This window comes from Nymphaea colorata, chromosome 3 (assembly GCF_008831285.2).
Source record: "Nymphaea colorata isolate Beijing-Zhang1983 chromosome 3, ASM883128v2, whole genome shotgun sequence".
NCBI lineage: Eukaryota > Viridiplantae > Streptophyta > Magnoliopsida > Nymphaeales > Nymphaeaceae > Nymphaea > Nymphaea colorata.
Window position 1 is genome coordinate 12,769,541 of NC_045140.1, and position 20,212 is coordinate 12,789,752.

General features: G+C 40.9%; 1 protein-coding gene across 1 annotated transcript in view; it reads left to right on the forward strand.

The window, feature by feature from the left end:
- Nucleotides 1–655: 655 nt before the first annotated feature.
- Nucleotides 656–20,212, forward strand: part of LOC116250251 (uridine/cytidine kinase UKL1, chloroplastic) — a 66,659-nt gene continuing 47,102 nt past the window's right edge. Inside the window, exons 1-4 of the mRNA XM_031623837.2 lie at nt 656–1,072; nt 1,255–1,346; nt 2,532–2,601; nt 20,073–20,191. Coding sequence (XP_031479697.1) covers nt 946–1,072; nt 1,255–1,346; nt 2,532–2,601; nt 20,073–20,191 — 408 coding nt within the window. The 5' untranslated portion in view covers nt 656–945. The remainder of the gene's footprint in view (nt 1,073–1,254; nt 1,347–2,531; nt 2,602–20,072; nt 20,192–20,212) is intronic.

Sequence of the window (20,212 nt, forward strand, 5' to 3'; positions counted from 1 at the left end):
CCGGGCTCGATACCCGAAACCTAGGCCCGAGTCTGGTTCAGCCATGCCCGATTATAATAAAAATTTATTTTTTAAAATATAATATATTTTTTGAATATAAAATATATTTTAAATAATATATATATATATATTATTAAAAATATAAAATTAATTTTAAAAATTAATCAGGTCAGATCGAGCCCCCATTGATATCAATCCGAGCAAGCCCATCAGGCCCGGGACCGGGCCCGGGCCAATTACCAAGCCCCTTCCCGCCACCCAGCCCGGCGCTACCCATAGATTCCACTACCTCACTCATTATGCCATGAGCCATGATAGCTTTGGTTGCTTGGTTGATTACGTGTTTGCGTGTATTTTTTTTATTTTATGAATTAAATAATTGATTTCAAATATTTTAAATTGATTTAAAACACGAAAAAATATTTCAAGGTCTTTCTTCCTAAAATCAAATGTGGAACTTAAAACTAATTTGATTTTCGATTAACTCAAATTTGGAGGCTCCAAATATTTTCCTCAGGCGCTTGATTTTCGTGATACGAGCTTCACGTCCTTCCTTCCTTGGTGGCTGCCGGTGAAAGTCGAGGCCACGAAAAAAATTAAAGGCGTCCGTCAAGCACCGTCGTGGAAATGTATTATGTAGTTAAAAGGATCATAGCCACTTGGAAAAAGTCCGTCGAAAGAACAAGACGTCGGCCATAGGCAATTTTTGGCGCCTACAAGCCAACCATTGGCAAGTCAGCGGGCCCTTCGCCGCACCTGCTTCCGGTGACGAGCGCTGTCCCGCCACTCCTCGCCCCTCTCCGCTTCGTCTTCTTCTTCCTTCCCCCGTCTCTCTCTCGCTGACAAGGAGACGCCGATGAGAGTTGCTCGAAACCGATTGGTGTGCTCGTAGGGACGAACGTAGTAAGTTAGTAACCATCAGGGAGGGAGGGGGAGGGGGCTGTGATGGAGTACGACGACATGGAGGCCGCGTCGGGAGCCCACTTCTCCGGCCTCCGCCTCGACGGCCTCCTCTCATCTCCGACCGTTCGCTCTCTTGCTGCCGACTCACCCAAGGAGCCATTCGTCATCGGTGAGAAACTCCCTGACTCCCTCCCGTGGTCGTTTTTCGTCTTGCTGGTTTCGACGGGTCGTTCAATTTAGGGTTTGGACTTCGGATTATTTGACGGGATGTTTTCCGCGGTCGCGTTACCTGAGCTGGCCGTGCGTGTGAATTTTTTTGGGTGAATTGATGAGGTGCTGCCGCTCGTTCAGGAGTGTCCGGTGGTACTGCCTCAGGCAAGACGACGGTCTGCGATATGATCATTCAGCAGCTGCACGATCACCGCGTTGTTCTTGTGAATCAGGTGAGGGTGGATGCCCGCTGAATCGGGTGAACCTCGGAGGTTTTATTTTCTAGTGTTCTATAGTGCTTTTAGTTTGACGAAATTTTATTTTTTGAATTGGATCGGGGAATATATATGCGGATGTATGGTTTGAATCTGTAAAGTTCGGATGTAGCTTTTTGACGAGATGATCGAGAGTTGTAAGAGATGATGTGTTGGTTGGTGCTGTTGACAAACTCTTGGCGCGAAGCACTTTTAATATGTTTGTCTAGTGAAACTCAAGTTACTTCGATTCGGGAGATAGCGTAATCTTACTATCAGCCGGCACGGAAGCTTTCTCCATGGCGTTCATTTATATGTGATAGGGATGTTAGCTTCATACTCCATTAAAAAGATCGTTAGAGTATATAAAATTTCAGAAATGGTCGGTAATTGGACTATATTTCGTTTTCAGACAGGTGGGGTAGTTATTAAATATACCAACTTCGTCTCCACGTGGGGAAGCTTGCCATCACGAGCCACGGGGACTTGGAATTCCATAGTAATTATGGATGGGCAGTGAGCATGTTAAGCTGGTCTCATTGTAAAAATTTGCATGTTAAGTTGAACGCTGGTTTACTTCAATGATTTCCAAGTCTATTATCCCATGTGCGTCTTAAGTTACTAACCAGTATCAGTACGGTGTTTTTGTTTAATTTTTTTGGCAAGAAATCATCAATGTAAATGTGAATCTGTTACAACTTGAGATGTGTAATGAATTCACATGGTCTCCATATACAGGTGATTCATACTATCCATTGCTTAATTGTTCCACATTTGAACCATTTTTACATGTTATAAGTTGCTTTTTTATAGCCTCGACTTTGTTATAAACATATTTCTAAACATGTTTAAGAGCAAAAATCCATTGGTTGAAAATTTTTTCGATAGATGAGGTATGCACTTTTCTTCATCTATCTTTTTTGTCTTATGCCTAGTCATAAAAAACATCATTTGACACCTAGTCATAAAAAACATCATTTGACATAGCCACCTTGCATTTTGCTGCAACTAGGATCAAGATACTTGCTTCTTTTTCCTTTTTTGCTGCAACTGTAATCGTCGTGGTATGTTCAAACATGTCATGCCCAAATAGCTCAAGCAGAAGTCTCTTTGCAGAGCATGAATGTGATTTTTGTGATGTTTTTAATGCGTTAAATTTTGCAGGATTCTTTCTATCGTGGTTTGACTGCAGAAGAATCAGAGCGTGTCCATGAATATAATTTTGACCATCCAGGTAACCTTGCTTTTATTGATTTGCATGGGGACTAAGTATTGCAAAAATAGTTCAACACACAACTGATCTGATGAAACTTCTTGTTTGCTGCTGGACAAAACATTAGAATGCCCGTTTTAAAAACGCTCTCTAGATTTGGCTTGTTTGTGTATGAAGACTTGTATTTTTTCTTTTATACTGAAAACATCAACACACAACTGATCTGATGAAACTTCTTGTTTGCTGCTGGACAAAACATTAGAATGCCCGTTTTAAAAACGCTGTCTAGATTTGGCATGTTTGTGTATGAAGACTTGTATTTTTTCTTTTATACTGAAAACAAAAGAGTTGGACTTTGAAGCAGTAAATACAAGCTGTATTATCAAAACTCACTTATACGTAACCATCAAAACAAGATTGCAATGAAACTGCAGAGTGTTTTTTATGCAAAACACCTGCTTGCCCGCATGAAAAGTCTCCTGACCCTTTTTGGCCTCACAGCACAGGAAGCAAACCAGATGTTGAACTCTTGACCTCATTCAATTTGCAGCACTTTACTGGCTAATCATTCATTTTCTACTAATGGGGTTTTTATTTTTCCAATCATTCATACTACCTAAAGATATACTGAAGTTGCAAGAATGCACCGTATCTTCAAAATAATCATGTCAAAAGCTGACTTGAATATCTCCCAGATTGCTTCACCAGTTGCACACAAATGCTACTGAAACAACTCACAAACTCACAACACACAAGTGCCCTATGGCACAAACATAAATAGATAAGTCTTTATTGTCCAGGTCTATGCTTAGCAAAAGGATAGTTAACAAGAGTGATTTACCCCTTCTTATATAAAAAGAGGATTGAACATAGATATTAGGACTGGTTAACAGTCCTTGCCCAAATGGTCAAAGCCCAATTTTGACAAGACAGAAAAGGTCCGAAAAAAAATACCAAAGGCCTAAGGGAAATATAGAGAAAAACCAATTGAAGTTTGTTTTAACATAAACTTAACCTTGATGAGGTTAATATTTTGGTAGAAAAGTACCAGCTGAAATTCTGTTGTTATATATGTCATCAGTCATAGATTGTTTGAAATAGTCACAGAAAACGCGTTTAAAAAAAAATGCGAAAAAATGCGATAAATTAAATGGACCGTTTAAAACTAAAAAAACATGTTTTTTGAAATAAAATGTTAAAAACGAAAAAAACGCGTTTTTAACATGTTTATTTCGTGTTCTTTTCACTTTTTTCATTTGTTTAACGCCAAACATTTTTTTTTTCATTTTCTATTTGTTGCAAATCTAGTTACCTTTTGATGTTTGTGTTATTAGTTTCTCACTTATTTTATCTTCTCCCCATTTTAGTTTTTTAAAATTTTTAAAAGTTTACCGTAGTTTTCCTTTTTTTATTCCATTTTTTTAAAGCTCGCAGTATTATACCCGAAAAAAACCTTGCCCAATGTTATTTGTGACTATGTTTGAAATATATATTGCACTTTTATTATGAAAACATAATTTCATGTGTTGTTGAAGATAAAGTCCCATGTCTTGAATCAACTGCTTTAGCCACTTTGTCTCCATAATTGCAATTGCCATGGCTCTATATGAGGGTTTAGTAGATGACAACGATGCCTCCTACTGCTTCTGGCATTTCCAGGATATCAACAAATCTCTTTAAGAAAACACATAATCATGCAGTGGAATGATGAGTGTTTCATCTTTGATCCCACAATCTCTGGAGTCTCTGCTTCCTTTCTAGTTGTCACAGTCAGATCTCACAATTATATCTGAGGCAAATTTTGTTTGAGGCAAAAGATACACTCTAGGTCAATAAGCCACTTGATACTAAGAAAATAATTGTCATGATTGTCCTTCGCAATTATCATTTCATTAACATACAAAAGTGGTAGCTTTTCTTACATTAAAATTCTTAACAAAGCAGGCAATAAGGTAACATGAGGTAAATCTTGATTCTTTATAACATTACTGTAGAAATAAAGCATGCACGAGAGTAGAAGAAAGCACACCAAGGTAACATGGAAAACCCTCAACATGAGGGAAGAAAAACCACGGGTGAGGAGGTCTGATGCCCACTAGCAGCTAGACACTCTCTCTCTTAGAAACTTCATTAACTCAAAGATTAGGGTTTACAGAGATATAAGTAGTCCTGATTAGGACAAACCAGATCGGGTAAGGATCCGGACCCGGACAACAAAACCCGTCAACACTCCCCTCAAGTTGGGCATACATATCAAACATGCCCAACTTGGATACATTTCTCTCAAATGAAGTTACACTTAAGGCCTTGGTTAGGATATCAGCAGTTTGGTCTTTAGACTTCATGTATGGTAGCGTTAATTCCTTAGCATCAATTCTTTCTCTGATGAAGTGACGGTCAATCTCCACATGCTTTGTTCGATCATGAAGAACCGGGTTGTTAGCCAAGTTAATTGCAGACTTGTTATCACAATACATCTTCATAGACCCTTCAATCTCTATTCCAATATCTGTCAGTCAAATCTTCAACCATAACAATTCTGATACCCCAGTAGCCACAGCCCTATATTCAGCCTCTGCACTCGAGCGGGAACACACATCTTGTCTCTTGCTTCTCCAAACAACTAAATTTCCCCCCAAGTAGACGCAGTACCCTGAAGTAGATCTTCTGGTGTCAACACAGCCTGCCCAGTCTGCATCATAATACCCTTCAACTTCAAGAGATCTTTGTTGCACATATAGAAGTCCCTTTCCAGGATTCTTCTTCAAGTAGCACATAATTCTATCTACAGCCTTCAAGTGCATATCTGTAGGTGCATGCATGAACTGGCTCATCACATTTACAGCAAATGTGATATCAGGTCTAGTTAGAGTGAGATAAATCAGTTTGCCAACTAGACGTTGATATCTCCCTTTAGCTTCTTCACACAACAGTTCTCCATCTTTGCTACCAAGTTTATGCCCAGCATCTATAGGAGTAGAGGCTGGTCTGCACCCCAGTTTTCCTGTCTCCTTCAGTAGATCCAGGGTATACTTCCTTTGACTAAGTACAAGAGTTGTACCTGATCTAGCAATTTCAATACCCAGGAAATACTTCAGCTTACCAAGATCTTTTAGATCAAATTCAGTAGATAGTAAACCCTTTAATCTTGCTATCTCTTCCTTATCATCACCTGTAACAATCATATCATCAACATAAACCAATAGTAGAGTAACTTTACTCTCTCTTCTCTTTACAAACAGGGTATGATCTCCATTTCCTTGTTTGTAGCCATCTTTCTTCATAACAAGTCTGAGCCGTTCAAACCATGCTCGGGGAGACTGTTTCAGCCCATACAAAGCTTTCTTCAATTTACAGCATTTTCCAGGCTTCTCAAAACCTGGTGGCATGCACATGTACACCTCCTCTTCGAGATCTCCATTGAGAAAGACATTTTTCACATCAAGTTGGCACATCTCCCAACCCTTCAGCACCGCCAATGAAATAATAACTCTAACAGTTTTCATCTTTGCAACTGGAGCAAACGTCTCTAAGTAGTCGATTCCATATTTCTGACTGAACCCCTTGGCCACCAATCGTGCTTTGTACCTCTCAATGTTCCCATCTGGTTTGTACTTAACAGTGTAGACCCACTTCGACCCAACCAAGTGGGCTGCTTCAGGAATATCAACCACCTCCCATGTCTGATTTCTGTCTAAAGCTTCCATCTCTTCTTTCATTGCATGAGACCACTTAGTGTCACCCTGAGCTTCTGTAGCATTCTTGGGAATCACAACCATAGCCAAGGAGGATACAAAACATTTATAGTCAGTGCTCAATCTAGAGTAAGATACGAAGTTACCAATAGGGTGCTGGGTACATGACCTGACACCCTTTCTCAAGGCAATAGGAAGATCCTCCTTTTCTTTTCCAGTCCGAATTTCTCTTCCAACATCTTGCTTCTGAACACGACTTGGATCATCCAAGGAAGAAGTAGGATTGGGATTCAGTGTAACCTCCTCATCATCAATCACCTTGTCAGGACAAGCTCTTCTCCTGGAATACATCTGTCCAAACATACGATTACCCTCTTGTTCTGTCACCATAGGATGCTCTCCCTCCTTCTCCTGTTCATGTACATCAGTAGTCGTCCCCTCTTCATCTTTGCCAAGCACCCCCTCTTCATCTTTGCCAAGCACCTTGGCAACAGGATTCTCTTCACGCCTGTAATCCATAAAGTTTGTAAACTGAATTTCCTGTGTGGGAGAATACTCTTCCTTAGACATTAACTTCTCCCCCTGAAGAGAATTTGCACCAAAATAGGAGACATGTTCCAAGAATGTGACATCTTTGGTAATGTGAAGACGACCAGTGGTGGGATCTAGACATTTATAACCTTTTTGAGTGGAAGAATACCCAAGAAAGATGCCCTTAATAGATTTGGGATCAAGTTTTTTCACATTGGGGCTGTGGTTATGTATGAAACACACACATCCAAAGACTCGAGGAGGAAGGTGAAAAGGTTGACTACTCCCTGGAAGCATAGAGTAGGGAGTACGACCCTTTAGCACACGACTAGGCATGCGATTAATCAAGTAGACACTAGTAAGGATTGCATCACCCCAATAGTATTTTGGGAGATTTCTTTGGAACAATATGGCTCGGGTGACATTGAGCAACTAACGATTTTTCCTCTCAGCAACCCCATTTTGAGGGGGGGTATAACTACAGGATGTCTCATGAACAATCCCCCTCTTTCGAAAGAATTCTTCAACAGTGAGACACATATATTCACGAGCATTATCAGACCGAAAAGTCTTGACAGAATTTTCATACTGGTTTTCCACTAGGAGGATGAAAGTTTCAATAATGTGAGGCACCTCACTACGATCTTTCAACAAATACACAAAGGTACACCTTGAATAATCATCTATAAAAATTATAAAGTATTGAAAACCACCACGAGAATGAATGCCCGAAGGCCCCCACACATCAGAATGAACCAAGGAGAAAGCTTTATTAGAACGACTATTTGAAATTGGATAAGAAGCTCTAACATGCTTCGCAAACTGACACACATCACATGATAACATGAAAATGTTTAAACTAGAACATAGTTCAGGGAACAAATGTTTCAAAATCCCAAATGGGAGATGACCAAAGCGTTCATGCCAAAACAAAAATAACTGACGACACTCTTCCTCCTTCTTCTCTGTCCTGCTGACTGCTGACATAAGAGCTGTGACAACGCGTATAGGAAGCCGATACAGCTCATCAGACACCAAACCAATCCCAATCTTCTTCCCTGTCACTAAGTCCTGCAAAACACAACGTTTTTCAGAAAATATAAGCTCACACTTCAGTTCCTTGGTAATCTTACTAACAGATAACAAATTTAAGGGAAGATGGGGAACATGCAAGGCATCATGAACTAAAAAATTATTTAACAAGGAAAGACTCCCTTTTCCTGCCACAGAAGTAAAGGAACCATCGGCAAGGGACACACGTTCCTTTCCCGAGGATAGCTTGTAGTCATGGAAAAGCTTGGGGTTGCCAGTCATGTGATGAGTGGCACCGCTGTCAACAATCCATTCACCCATATAAGAAATACCTTTTCCCCCTGAAACAACCAATGCCTGATTGATCTTCACCTCATCTGGTGTATCTGCCTGACCAACATCAATCTTGCTCAAATATGCTCGTAGCTCACGAATCTGTTCTGCAGAAATAGAACCTTTCCCATAACTCAGACTTGTTGCAGACGATACAGGCTTCTTCCCACTAGAAGACCTCCCCCTACTATCATTCTTCTCTGGATACAGAAAAATCCCTAGTATGACCAAGTTTTTTGCAATATGTACATTTTCGGGAAGAACGAGGAGTTCCCACCGGGGCATGACTAACATAGGCAGACTGTTCTTCCCCTTTTCGTCCACTAGAGAGCATCCTTCTCTGTTCTTCAGCTTCAACTCGAGAATAGACATCTTCAATACTAAATGATTCGTCAGAGTTAAAAATCTGACTCCTTATATTTTCAAATTCATCATTCAGTCCGGATAAGAAAAGGAATACCCTGTTCTCCCATTTATCGGTCATATACTGCATCTGGTCATGAGGACACCTTCATGTAATATCAGAATGATAGTCAAGGTCCTCCCACTTCGATTTCAGTGCTGCATAAAAGTCTGCAACCGAGAGAGCAACTTGTCGCAGGGAATATACATCCTTCATAAGTTGATACACCCGAACTTTCCTTTTCTTTTGACCATACATCTGCTCCAAAATAATCCACATATCCCTTGCAGTCTTCTTGCGAAGAATGAGGGGTTGGATATCAGGGGACACTGAATTAACAATCCAGGTTTTTACCTGGTTGTCTTCAAGAAACCATGTATCCCAAGCCATACTATCTGCAGCAGGTTCAACCTTTCTCCCATTCACATAGGCAATGCGTCCTTGCCCTGCAATCCCCATAGTAATTGCTGCAGACCATCGTGAATAGTTCTCCTTGGTAAGTTGGATGGTGGTAACTTGAACCGGTACATGATCAGTCCGCGCAGACACAACATCAGGTAGGTTGGTATTGACTGAAGAGGAAGACGAGTCAGCCATGATCACAAATCAGAAGCGGCTGCCACGGGGTAGAGTGTTGTGGATCAACGGCAGAAGCGGTGTGAGCAACAGGAGCAGCAAGACGCGGTGGAAGCAGCAGCGTCGGGTGGCAGAGCACTGATGGCGGCAGCAGAGAATGACGGACAGATCACTGACGGCGGTAGCAAAGAACGACGGCGGCGGCAGGGAGAATCCAGTGGAAGCAGATCACTGGACGAAACTGAGGGAGCAGGTCGCCGAAAAACAGAGTGGCAGGAACAGGGGCTTCGTGCGTCGGGCGCCAGAAAACAAGGGGAGGAACGTCGAAAAAAAGGAATGAACCAGGTCGGACGGAACCTGACGGAGGCAGAGGCAGAGCGACGCTGGGTGGGTTGTCGTTGGACGCAGGCGTCGGGCGAGGTGCAACAGCGCAGCACAGGCGTCGGGTGCAACGCACGAGAGAGGCTCCTGGTGAGTGCGGTGAACAGTGCCGGGCGATGATGAACAGTGACGGGAGAGGCTCCTGGTGCGTGCGATGAACAGTGCGGGGCGAGTCCTCCTCCAACACGAACCAAAACGAATGACCAACCAATAACGCCGGAACTTCACGGCTCTGATACCATGTAGAAATAAAGCATGCACGAGAGTAGAAGAAAGCACACCAAGGTAACGTGGAAAACCCTCAACACGAGGGAAGAAAAACCACGGGTGAGGAGGTCTGACGCCCACTAGCAGCCAGACATTCTCTCTCTTAGAAACTTCATTAACTCAAAGATTAGGGTTTACAGAGATATAAGTAGTCCTAATTAGGACAAACCGGATTGGGTAAGGATCCGGACCCGGACAACAAAACCCGTCAACAATTACTAAATCTGTAAACTCTAGCTTTAAGAGTTTGCTACACGAGGCTTTCCTTAATTGAAGAACTTTCAATTTGCATGGTGGGAGGCTCTCCAATATATTCTTCTTCATTCGAATAACATTCAAAAAAACATTTTCACCATCCATTTGATAGATGTTCAGTTTGTTAATGGAGGCTATGGCAATAATAGTAGGAACTGTGGTCATCCTAGCTAATGGTACAAGGGTCTCTTTACTATCTACCCCACACTCTCTTTTGTCGACATTCGTATGGCTGTAAGTTCTTATTTCATTGGATTGTTCTTCATTGGCATGAGTTTCAACAAGTTCATGATTGTCATCTGATAGAGTTTCATGACTATTGTTTATATCTCAAAATTATTATCCAGATTAGGCAACAAATAAAACAAGAAACCATAGCCTTCTTCTTCTATAAACTCGAGCCCTTCAAAACAATTATGAACGATCCCATTTTAATCAGAATAATTTTCAAAACCATTCAATATGCATTCTTAAAGATTAGATCTAAAATCTTTATGTTTTATTAAATGGATTTTTATCATATTGTGAAAACTCTCAAGCTATGTCACATAGGTACGGGTACGGGTACGGACCATTTTCAAAAAATTTGGGTACGGGGGTACGGCCATACACACACAGACATATATATATATATATATATATATATATATATATATATATATATATATCAAAAAATTTCAAACAAAATAACATATTCACACATATATATCAAAAAATTGCAAACAGAATAAAAATCATGGTCCAAAACACAGTATGGAAGTAATTAACATGCAATTATACAAACATGTCAGCTTTCTTGATTCTCCTCAGTCGCATCATGAAGATTAGAAGGAGCAACAGGTTCTGTAAGGTCTGTAAGGTCCATGTTAAAAGCATGCAAATCATGTTCTCCTTCAAGTTCCACATCAATGTCCTCTAGATTAACATCCCAATACTTGGATGATCCTCAACTGCAAGTTGCAACAATTTCTTTTACAACATGAAGAGGTTGGAGTAGACATAAACTAAATCATGTATACATATCAAAGATACAAAAAGAAAGAAATACCTGTAATAATTTGAAGTATGTGAAAGTAAGCGTAGGTTGGAGTGGACATAAACTAAATCTTCTACTCGCTTACTAGTTAGCTTATTTCTCTTGATGTTGTGAATTTGAGAATAAGTGCTCCAATTTCTTTTACAACATGAAGAGGTTGCAGGTTGAGATAATAACTTCAGCGCACGTTGTTGGAGATTTGGTGTCGATGCTCCAAAACACAACCACCAATTAACAGGATCTTCTTCATCTCTTGCCATTGCAGCTTGTATTGAATCATTTCTTCCACCAGAGAAGCTCGCAAACTCATTATTTATTATCTTCAACCGATGAAAATCAGAATACAGTCTTCCCAAACATATCTCTCTATTTTTTGATATTTCTGGATCTCGATTAGGAGGAACACGACCAGTACCTCCTGCCAACCATGTTTGTCCATAATATTTGGGATTTAAAGAGTGTGCCATACAATGCAAAGGGTTATTGCTTTTGTTCCATCTTCTTACTAAAATTCTATGCACATGATCGAAACACTCAGAATCATCAAGTGCAACATTCTTCTTCTCATGTCTAAAAAGGATGTTTTGAAATTTTTCAATCATGTTATCCCACATATCATAAACTTTATGAAGCATGGACCCTTCTTCATCAACTTCTCTCAGCATCTGCCAAATAGGCTCTGTAAACTGCAGAAAATATGTAACTTTATCCCACCATTCATCTTCTAAAATGCATTTTTTAATTTCTTGAGCCTTCACGATGTCATCATTCCGATAAAACTCCCAATCATTGTCAGTCACCATAAGTGTTAATGCATGTTTCACCTGCTTTATTCTTTTTATCATTACGATAATGGATGCAAAACGAGTCTCTGCTACCTTCAACAATTTCAAATCAGAATGCCTATTAAATATAGCAAGAGCATTATTGTGGTTTACAACAAAATTTCTGATGTTTCTGACATCATGCTCAAGCTCCTCAATCCATGAACACAAGAAACCGACATTTGGATCATCTTTTGATGGGCTGCAAATACTTTTAAGTGCTAGATTTATACTGTGTGCCACACAAGGAGTCCAGAATATGTGACTATATTTGGGATCACTTGCCAAATTCATTCCTGCTCGTTGGCAAACTGGAGCATTATCAGTAATAAGCTGCACAACATTATCTTCACCCACTTCTTTGATGACTTCTATAAATAACCCTTTTAAATACTCAGCATCTTTATACTCCCCAGATGCATCAACACATTTCAAGAAGATTGGTCCATCAAGCGAATAAGCTGTTGCAGCGGAGAAGAAGAGAGTGAGAGAGAGAAGCTGCCGTGAGATTGAACTAAAAGAACTTGTTATTACGATAACCCTTATCTCTCTTATAAAAGAGATTAGGGTAAAAAGGGATTTACAAAATAACTCAATGGGAAATAAGGAAAATATTAAAGAGATCTTATAACTCTTTAATATTACAAGGAACCTCCTAAAACATAAAACTTTTCTTATTCAACACTCCCCCTCAAGCTGGAGCATACATATTAAACATGCTCAGCTTGTCACAACATCTAGAGAAATCACCAATAGGAAGAGCTTTGGTGAAGATATCTGCAGCTTGATCTTCTGAAGGAACATGAACAGTGACAATAGTTCCTACTTGAACGAGATCCCGAATGTAATGGCAATCCACCTCAATATGTTTAGTTCTTTCATGAAAAATTGGATTGTTTGCAATGTGTGTGGCTGCTTGATTGTCACAATACATCTTCATGGGAAGTGTGATTGACACACTTAGGCTGGATAGCATGGATCTAGCCCACGTCATTTCTGCTGCTGTTTGAGCCATAGCTCTGTACTCGGATTCTGCACTAGATCTTGACACCACACCTTGTTTTTTGCTTCTCCACGATATGAAATTGCCTCCCACAAATACACAAAATCTTGTGGTAGATTTTCTGTCCTCTACTGAGCCAGCATAATCAGCATCACTATAGGCTTCCACTTTCAGAGTCTTGCCTTTTGTGAACAAAAGGCCTTTGCCAGGAGAAGATTTCAGATATTTAACCACCATCAAAGCAGCATCCCCATGAACTTTCCTTGGTTTTTCCATAAATTGACTTAGTTTTCCCACTGCAAAACTAATGTCTGGTCTTGTCACGGTAACATAGAGAAGTTTTCCAATAAGGGATCTGTAAGATCTAGAATCCACTAATTCTGTTTGGTCATCATGAAGATGTATACGTGGATTCATAGGTAAATTTGCCGGTTTAGCTCCTAGCATCCCTGTGTCCTGCAATAAATCAAGAACATACTTCCGTTGAGAGAGAACAACACCCTCCCCATTGCGAACAACTTCTATTCCCAAGAAGTATCGTAGAGGACCCAGATCTTTCGTCACAAAGTGTTTTTGAAGAAACAGCTTTGCATCAGAAATTTCTTGATCAGAATCTCTTGATCAGAATCACTCGTCAGGATAATATCATCAACATAAACCACGAGAACAGTTATACCTCGGGAAGCCTTCTTGATAAACAAGGAATGATCAAGAGGAGATCTCACAAAGCCACACTGTGAGACTACCTCGGAAAACTTGTGAAACCACGCACGAGGACTCTGTTTGAGTCCATAAATAGCTTTCTTCAGCTTGCAAACTTTTCCACACTCCCCCTGTCGTTCAAATCCGGTGGTTGTTGCATATAGACAGTCTCATCAAGATCACCATACAAAAAGGCGTTTTTGACATCCAGTTGATACACGTGCCAGTCATGGTGGACAGCCACAGAAATAATAAGACGAATGGTTCCCAACCGAGCAACTGGAGAGAAGGTCTCAAAGAAATCCACACCGTAGGTCTGTGTGTAGCCCTTAGCAACCAATCGAGCTTTGTATCGTTCCAAAGAACCATCAGAATTATACTTAACTGTGAATACCCACTTTGAGCCAACAATATCACATCGAGGAGGAGGATCAACAAGTTCCCAAGTGCCCCTCTGCACTAAGGCACCCATCTCATCTTGCATAGCCCGTCTCCATTGGGTGTCTAATAAGGCCTGCTGGTGACACGTAGGAACTGTATGAGCAGCCAAAGTATGAATGAATTGTTGCATATTTTTACCAACCCCATCAGTAGACACAAAATGAGATATAGGATGTAAAGTACATTGCCGTCTGCCTTTGCGAAGAGCAATAGGTAAGTCTTGACAAGGATCAGAATGAGTAGGGTTATGCGCTTCAGATGTACTTACCTCCTGAGAAACGGTTGGCAAAATATTATGAGAAGGGTCCTGTCGACGTGTGTAGACCAACGGTGGATCACAAAACTTGGACACAACAGACGAAGGAGATTCAACAGGGAACGACTCCAAAGGAATAGGAGGAATAGGTAGTGGGTCTGGAGACCGTGGCATCTCAGTAGACATAGGAGTGAGGCTATAATAAGGTTGAGATTCAAAGAATGTGACATCCGCACTGATATACTCTTTTTGAGTCAAGGGATCAAAACATTTGTAGCCTTTATGGTTTCTGGAGTAGCCAATGAAAATGCATTTAATGGCTTGGGCTCCCAATTTGTCACGTGTGGGTCCAAGAATATGAACAAAGCATGTGCAACCAAATACTTTGGGAGCCACTGGAAACAAGGATCTTTGTGGGTGCACAAGTTTAATGGGGATCTGGTTATCAATGGAGGATGAGGGTAAACGATTGGTTAAGTAGCAAGCAGTAAGAATAGCATCTCCCCAAAAATATGCAGGGAGATTAGTATGAAGCATAAGGGAACGAGCCACATTTAAAAGTTGACGATGTTTTCGCTCAACTATTCCATTTTGCTGGGAAGTATGGGGACATGTAAACTAAGGAGAAATGCCATTATCTGAGTAAAACTTCATTAAAGTAGATGCCTTAAACTCAAGAGCATTATCAGTGCGAATGTTTTTAACAAGAATACGAAACTGGGTCTTTATTTCAATAATAAGGTTTTTGAGAGTACATACGACTTCAGACCTTTCCTTCAAAAGGAAAACCCAGGTGACTCGAGAATAATCATCTACGATGACAAGAAAATAACGAAATCTTGACCTACTAGCAACTCTGCTAGGACCCCACACATCAACATGAAGAAGATCAAATAGTTCACAACTGGACGTATTAAGACTCGATGAATAACTACTACGAGTGTGTTTGCCAAGTTGACAAGCTTCACACTGGAACGACTCTGGTAAGGAGAGATGTGGAAGGAGATGACGGAGCTTGGAGACAGATGGATGACCAAGTCTGAGATGCCACTGGAACGAGGAGGACAACGATGTGATCGATGATGCTGCAATACCCACGGGATCCGGCAGGAAGTAGATGCCCCCTTTCTCATAGCCTCCACCAATCGTCTTCCCAGTTGGCAAGTCCTGAAATGAACATAAACCAGAGTCAAACGTAACACGACAATGTAAATCATTAACCAATTGTCCGACAGATAACAAATTTGTGGGAAACTTAGGAGCATATAACACATTGGGAATACTCATAGATTGAGTGATCTTGATATCTCCATATCCCATAATGGGTGACAATCTATCATCTGCAAGTCTCACATGACGTATCTGAGGTAGTGAGTGTAGCACAATAAACATAGAAGGCGTACTACAAAAGTGCCTCGATGCCCCTGAATCAATAATCCAAGTAGTACCTGTATTATGTGAGATAGTGTCAACAGACATAGCGCTGTCAGTCATAACTATGGAGGCCGATGGCTGAGTAGATCTGTGTGCTAGAAAGTCCTCATACTCTGACCTATTGATACTCACAGTCATTGTCTCAGGCTGAGAAGAAGATAAAGACCCATCTACTACTGATGACGCTGCTTGGGCCGCTCCAATAGAAGACTGTCAAGAGTTCTTCCCCAGCTTTGATGTAACATTTCTGCCTAAGGATGGCGCTGCAGTAGGACGACCATGTTTATCCCAACATTTGTCTTCCAAATGACCTATTTTCCCACAATAAGTGCACTGAAATCTCCCCCGACCTCCTCCTGACCCACGACCCATGCCTCTTCCCCTGAATAAACCACGTCCACGTCCTCCTGAAGCTGCTAAGGCAGAGGCATGGATATCACTGGCAGGTGAAGAGAGGGTCACAGCAAGACGACTAAGCCTGTTGTAGGCTTCAGCTAGATCAGGGATTTCTGCTCCAGTCAGCATCTGAGCCTTTGCTACTGCATACCAGAGGAGAGACCCTGTAGGAATTTCGCAACCATAGACTGTTCACCATGGGTCCTATAACATGTTGGACATGGAGGACGTAATGCTTTAAGTCGCTCAGAGATGGACTTAAGGGAAGCGAAGTACTGAGCAAGACTTTGGTCACCCTGTTGCAGATTAAGTAGTTCCTCCTCTACCTGCAATATTTTGCTAATATTCCTGTCATTCGAGTAAGTCTGCTTCAAGAAATCCCACATTTGCTTAGCCGAGGTGTAGTATGCAATAGTTGATACAATTTGGGGTTGCACACTATTCATGATCCATGACATGACAATATTATTATCTCCCTTCCATGAACTATATTTTCCACTCTTTTCAACAGGTTCGTTTTCTTCTATAACATGCTCCTTTTGATGTCCAATCACAGACATCATAAACACACGAGACCAAATCTCATAGTTAGATCCATCTAACTTTACAGTAGAACCATACGAAAATGGATTTCCTCCACTTTTAACTTCATGAGAAAAATCAGATTTATTACTTTCAGCCATCATAAATCTGTCCACAAGAGATCAACCACCAATAGCAAGAGAATATATATATATATATATATTTCTATTGAAAAAGAAACTGATCAACAAGAACAGACGTCCCACACGGCAAAGTTAGATGCACAGAAACAATCAACCTGCTGCCCAACTGTTGACAGCAATACCACAACAAAGAGGACTGCAATCTGAAGACAGAAAAACGCTGCTATCAGCAAGCCCACAACTGAAAACGAATCCCCACTGTTTGTATTGTTTGCGCTGACCAACGACTTATCTATTTATGCATCTAACGCTGCTGTGCCACAGTTTATCCTTCACAGATCATGAATAACGACAACAAATAAAACCATCAACATAAACTTGCCATAGACGTCATAGATAGCAGTCCTCCACTTGGCTGCGTTGATCATATAACATATCAAATCATAGGCGATTAATCAGCGCAGACTCCCACACAACTGCGATACTATATACACTTCTGAAAAAAAAAAAAATCCACGGCTGGAGTCTATTCACGCATCTCTCCTAGCGTGAATAGACTCCTCAACACTGTTCCGTTGCTGGAAAACAGCAACTAGAACAGGCGAGAGGTGAAGGAGAAAGAAACGGAGGAAGTAGAAGAGATCAAGCCTGAAAGGAGGCGGAGGATCGCCGACGGTGTGCGTCACGTCCGCACGCTGGCTGTGTGCTTCAAGTCTCCAGTCACGTCCGTAGCTCTGATACCATGTAGCAGCGGAGAAGAAGAGAGTGAGAGAGAGAAGTTGCCGTGAGATTGAACTAAAAGAACTTGTTATTACGATAACCCTTATCTCTCTTATAAAAGAGATTAGGGTAAAAAGGGATTTACAAAATAACTCAATGGGAAATAAGGAAAATATTAAAGAGATCTTATAACTCTTTAATATTACAAGGAACCTCCTAAAACATAAAACTTTTCTTATTCAACATAAGCAATAAAATTTATTAGTGGCAGCCTTTGTATATCAGTCCACCCGTCAGAAACAATGGATACTCCATATTGTATCCACGAAAATTTCTTCTTCTCTAATAACTTTTCAATGTTTGCCTTCTCTTCTACAAGAATTACTGTTCTTAACTTCTCTGAACTCGGGGGTACATAACCACTCAAACTGCAATTAGCCAAACCTGTAACAACATCTTTCCAATAAGGACTTTTGGCTACATTAAAAGGAAGTGAACTTGCAAAAAAGAACCTTCTGATTCTTCTATCCATCTCTGCCCTTCCCATATTATTGAATGCTTGTGCTAATGTTTTCTTTTCTTTGAAGGATCTTCACCTCCTTCAGTAGCATAAAGAGGAACTGACACTTGATCTGGATGAAGATTTCTTCGTCTCAGCTGCATCTTGTTCTTTTTTGAATATCTTGATCTCCTCGTTGGTAACTTTTGGGCATGGTCTAATTCCAACGCCAGAAGTATGCAAGAAATGTGCCTTGCAACGTGTATAAGAGCCCGTGAACATCATATCACAAAATTTGCAAGAAAACATTACATTCCCACCACCACCTGGTCCTTTTGATAGTTTCTTCACATAGCACCAAAGAGGCTGAGATGGATTATCCTTCTCTACTGTAGCGGTATTAACACTACCACTGCTGCTTTCTACATTCCCACTTCCTGTTGGAGGCAGTATTTCTTTTCCTTTATCAGCCATTACAAATTATGTCTGAACAGAACCTAGCAAATGAGCTGCAACTGCAACACATAACCAATAAAAACAGGGATCATTCGAAATAGATGAATCCTCTCATGAAACGATATATCACAGGACAGCAGCACTCATTCAGTACAACGGCATGAGTGCAACACTCATTCACATGCCCTGCCAGCAAATGCAATCCACATTCAACAATATTCTAAGACAGTGAAGAATGAAAATGCCTCATATTCTAAAACAGTGAAGAATGAAAAGGAGGCCTCTATTATATTCTCTGAGTGGCTTACCAGGAAGAAGATCAAGTTTATTATGAAAACACACAAAAAAGCTGCAAATCACATTGACACATACAAATAAACACACAAAACACATGAGGAAGCGGCTGGGCTATAAATCGTCGGCTAGCCTCTCGGGTAGAGAGGGAGAGAGATTTGAAACCCTCTCGGGTAGAGAAAGGGCGAGCCAGAGGGAGGGGTGTTGGGTTTTCCCTTTCAGGAGATGAGTTTTCTGCACACACAACCCGTCGCCGGTCGTCGTCGGCGGCGAAGGCAGGGGTGGAGGCGGTGGAGCTGATGAAAATGAAAAGAAAAAATGAAAAAAACACAAAGTCACCTCCTGCCATCGCTGCTGTCGTCGCCGCTGCCGTCGCCGTTCCGCCCTGCGTTCGCCGCCCCTGCCGTCGCCTGTCGCCGCTACTTCGTTGCCGGAGAGAGACGAGAGGTAAAGAGTCGTAAAGATAGAAACGAAAGGGTTTCGTTTTACTTTTTTTTTGAACATTAAAATGATTTTTAACGTTAAAATGAAATAAACGTTTAAAAAAAATGGACAAAATTGGACTCGGTCAATGTTGACCGTGTCCAATTTTGGACGGATACGGCCTCCGGTACGTTGACCGTATCTGGTACGGTCAACGCGTACCGGAGCCGTACCCAGCCCCGTACCGGTATCGGTACCGGTGTCATACCGGTACTGGTAGGGTACGCCTCCTCTGGAGGCGTACCCGTGTATCATAGCTCTCAAGTTAAAGAAAAACTTCAGACTTAAATCTTACATAGTATATCAATAGCCCCCCTTGGATTTAATTAGAGTCCTCCCATATAATCCACCCATCCCATTGTTTGAGGTTCAAAAGTGAAGGAATAACATATGCTATGAAAAAGTTGCTTGCTGACAATGTCTTGCACCTTTATCTCTTCACTCAGATTTAATTTACTCACTTCCTGCAAATAGACCCTGTGCTAACCGCAACTTGTCAGAAAAATGAATGACAGAGGCATGCAGTGACCTTAAATGCTGCTTCTCCAATGTTGATTGCTGATTGGTTTATGTTCCTACATTCTTTCCTGATATTGGATCTTCTACTAGATGCATCTAGAAAGCACATTGTGGATTTTAATCCTGTGGGGTACCTCATTTGTTCTTCTTATCTTGAGCATGAGCATGAGTTTATGCTTCCGGTGATTCTTATGTTTTCTGTGTAAATATGTCCTGTCACATCACATTATTTTATCATTCTGTTTATTGCATTATGGTTAAATCAACAGAGCACCTTTTACTTTGTTTCAGATGCCTTTGACACCGAGCAACTGCTTGAATGTATTGGAAAGTTGAAAAGTGGCCAGTCAGTTAATGTTCCAATATATGACTTTAAGAACCATCGAAGATGTTCTGAATCTTTTCGAAAGGTATGTTGTTATTTGAGTTTA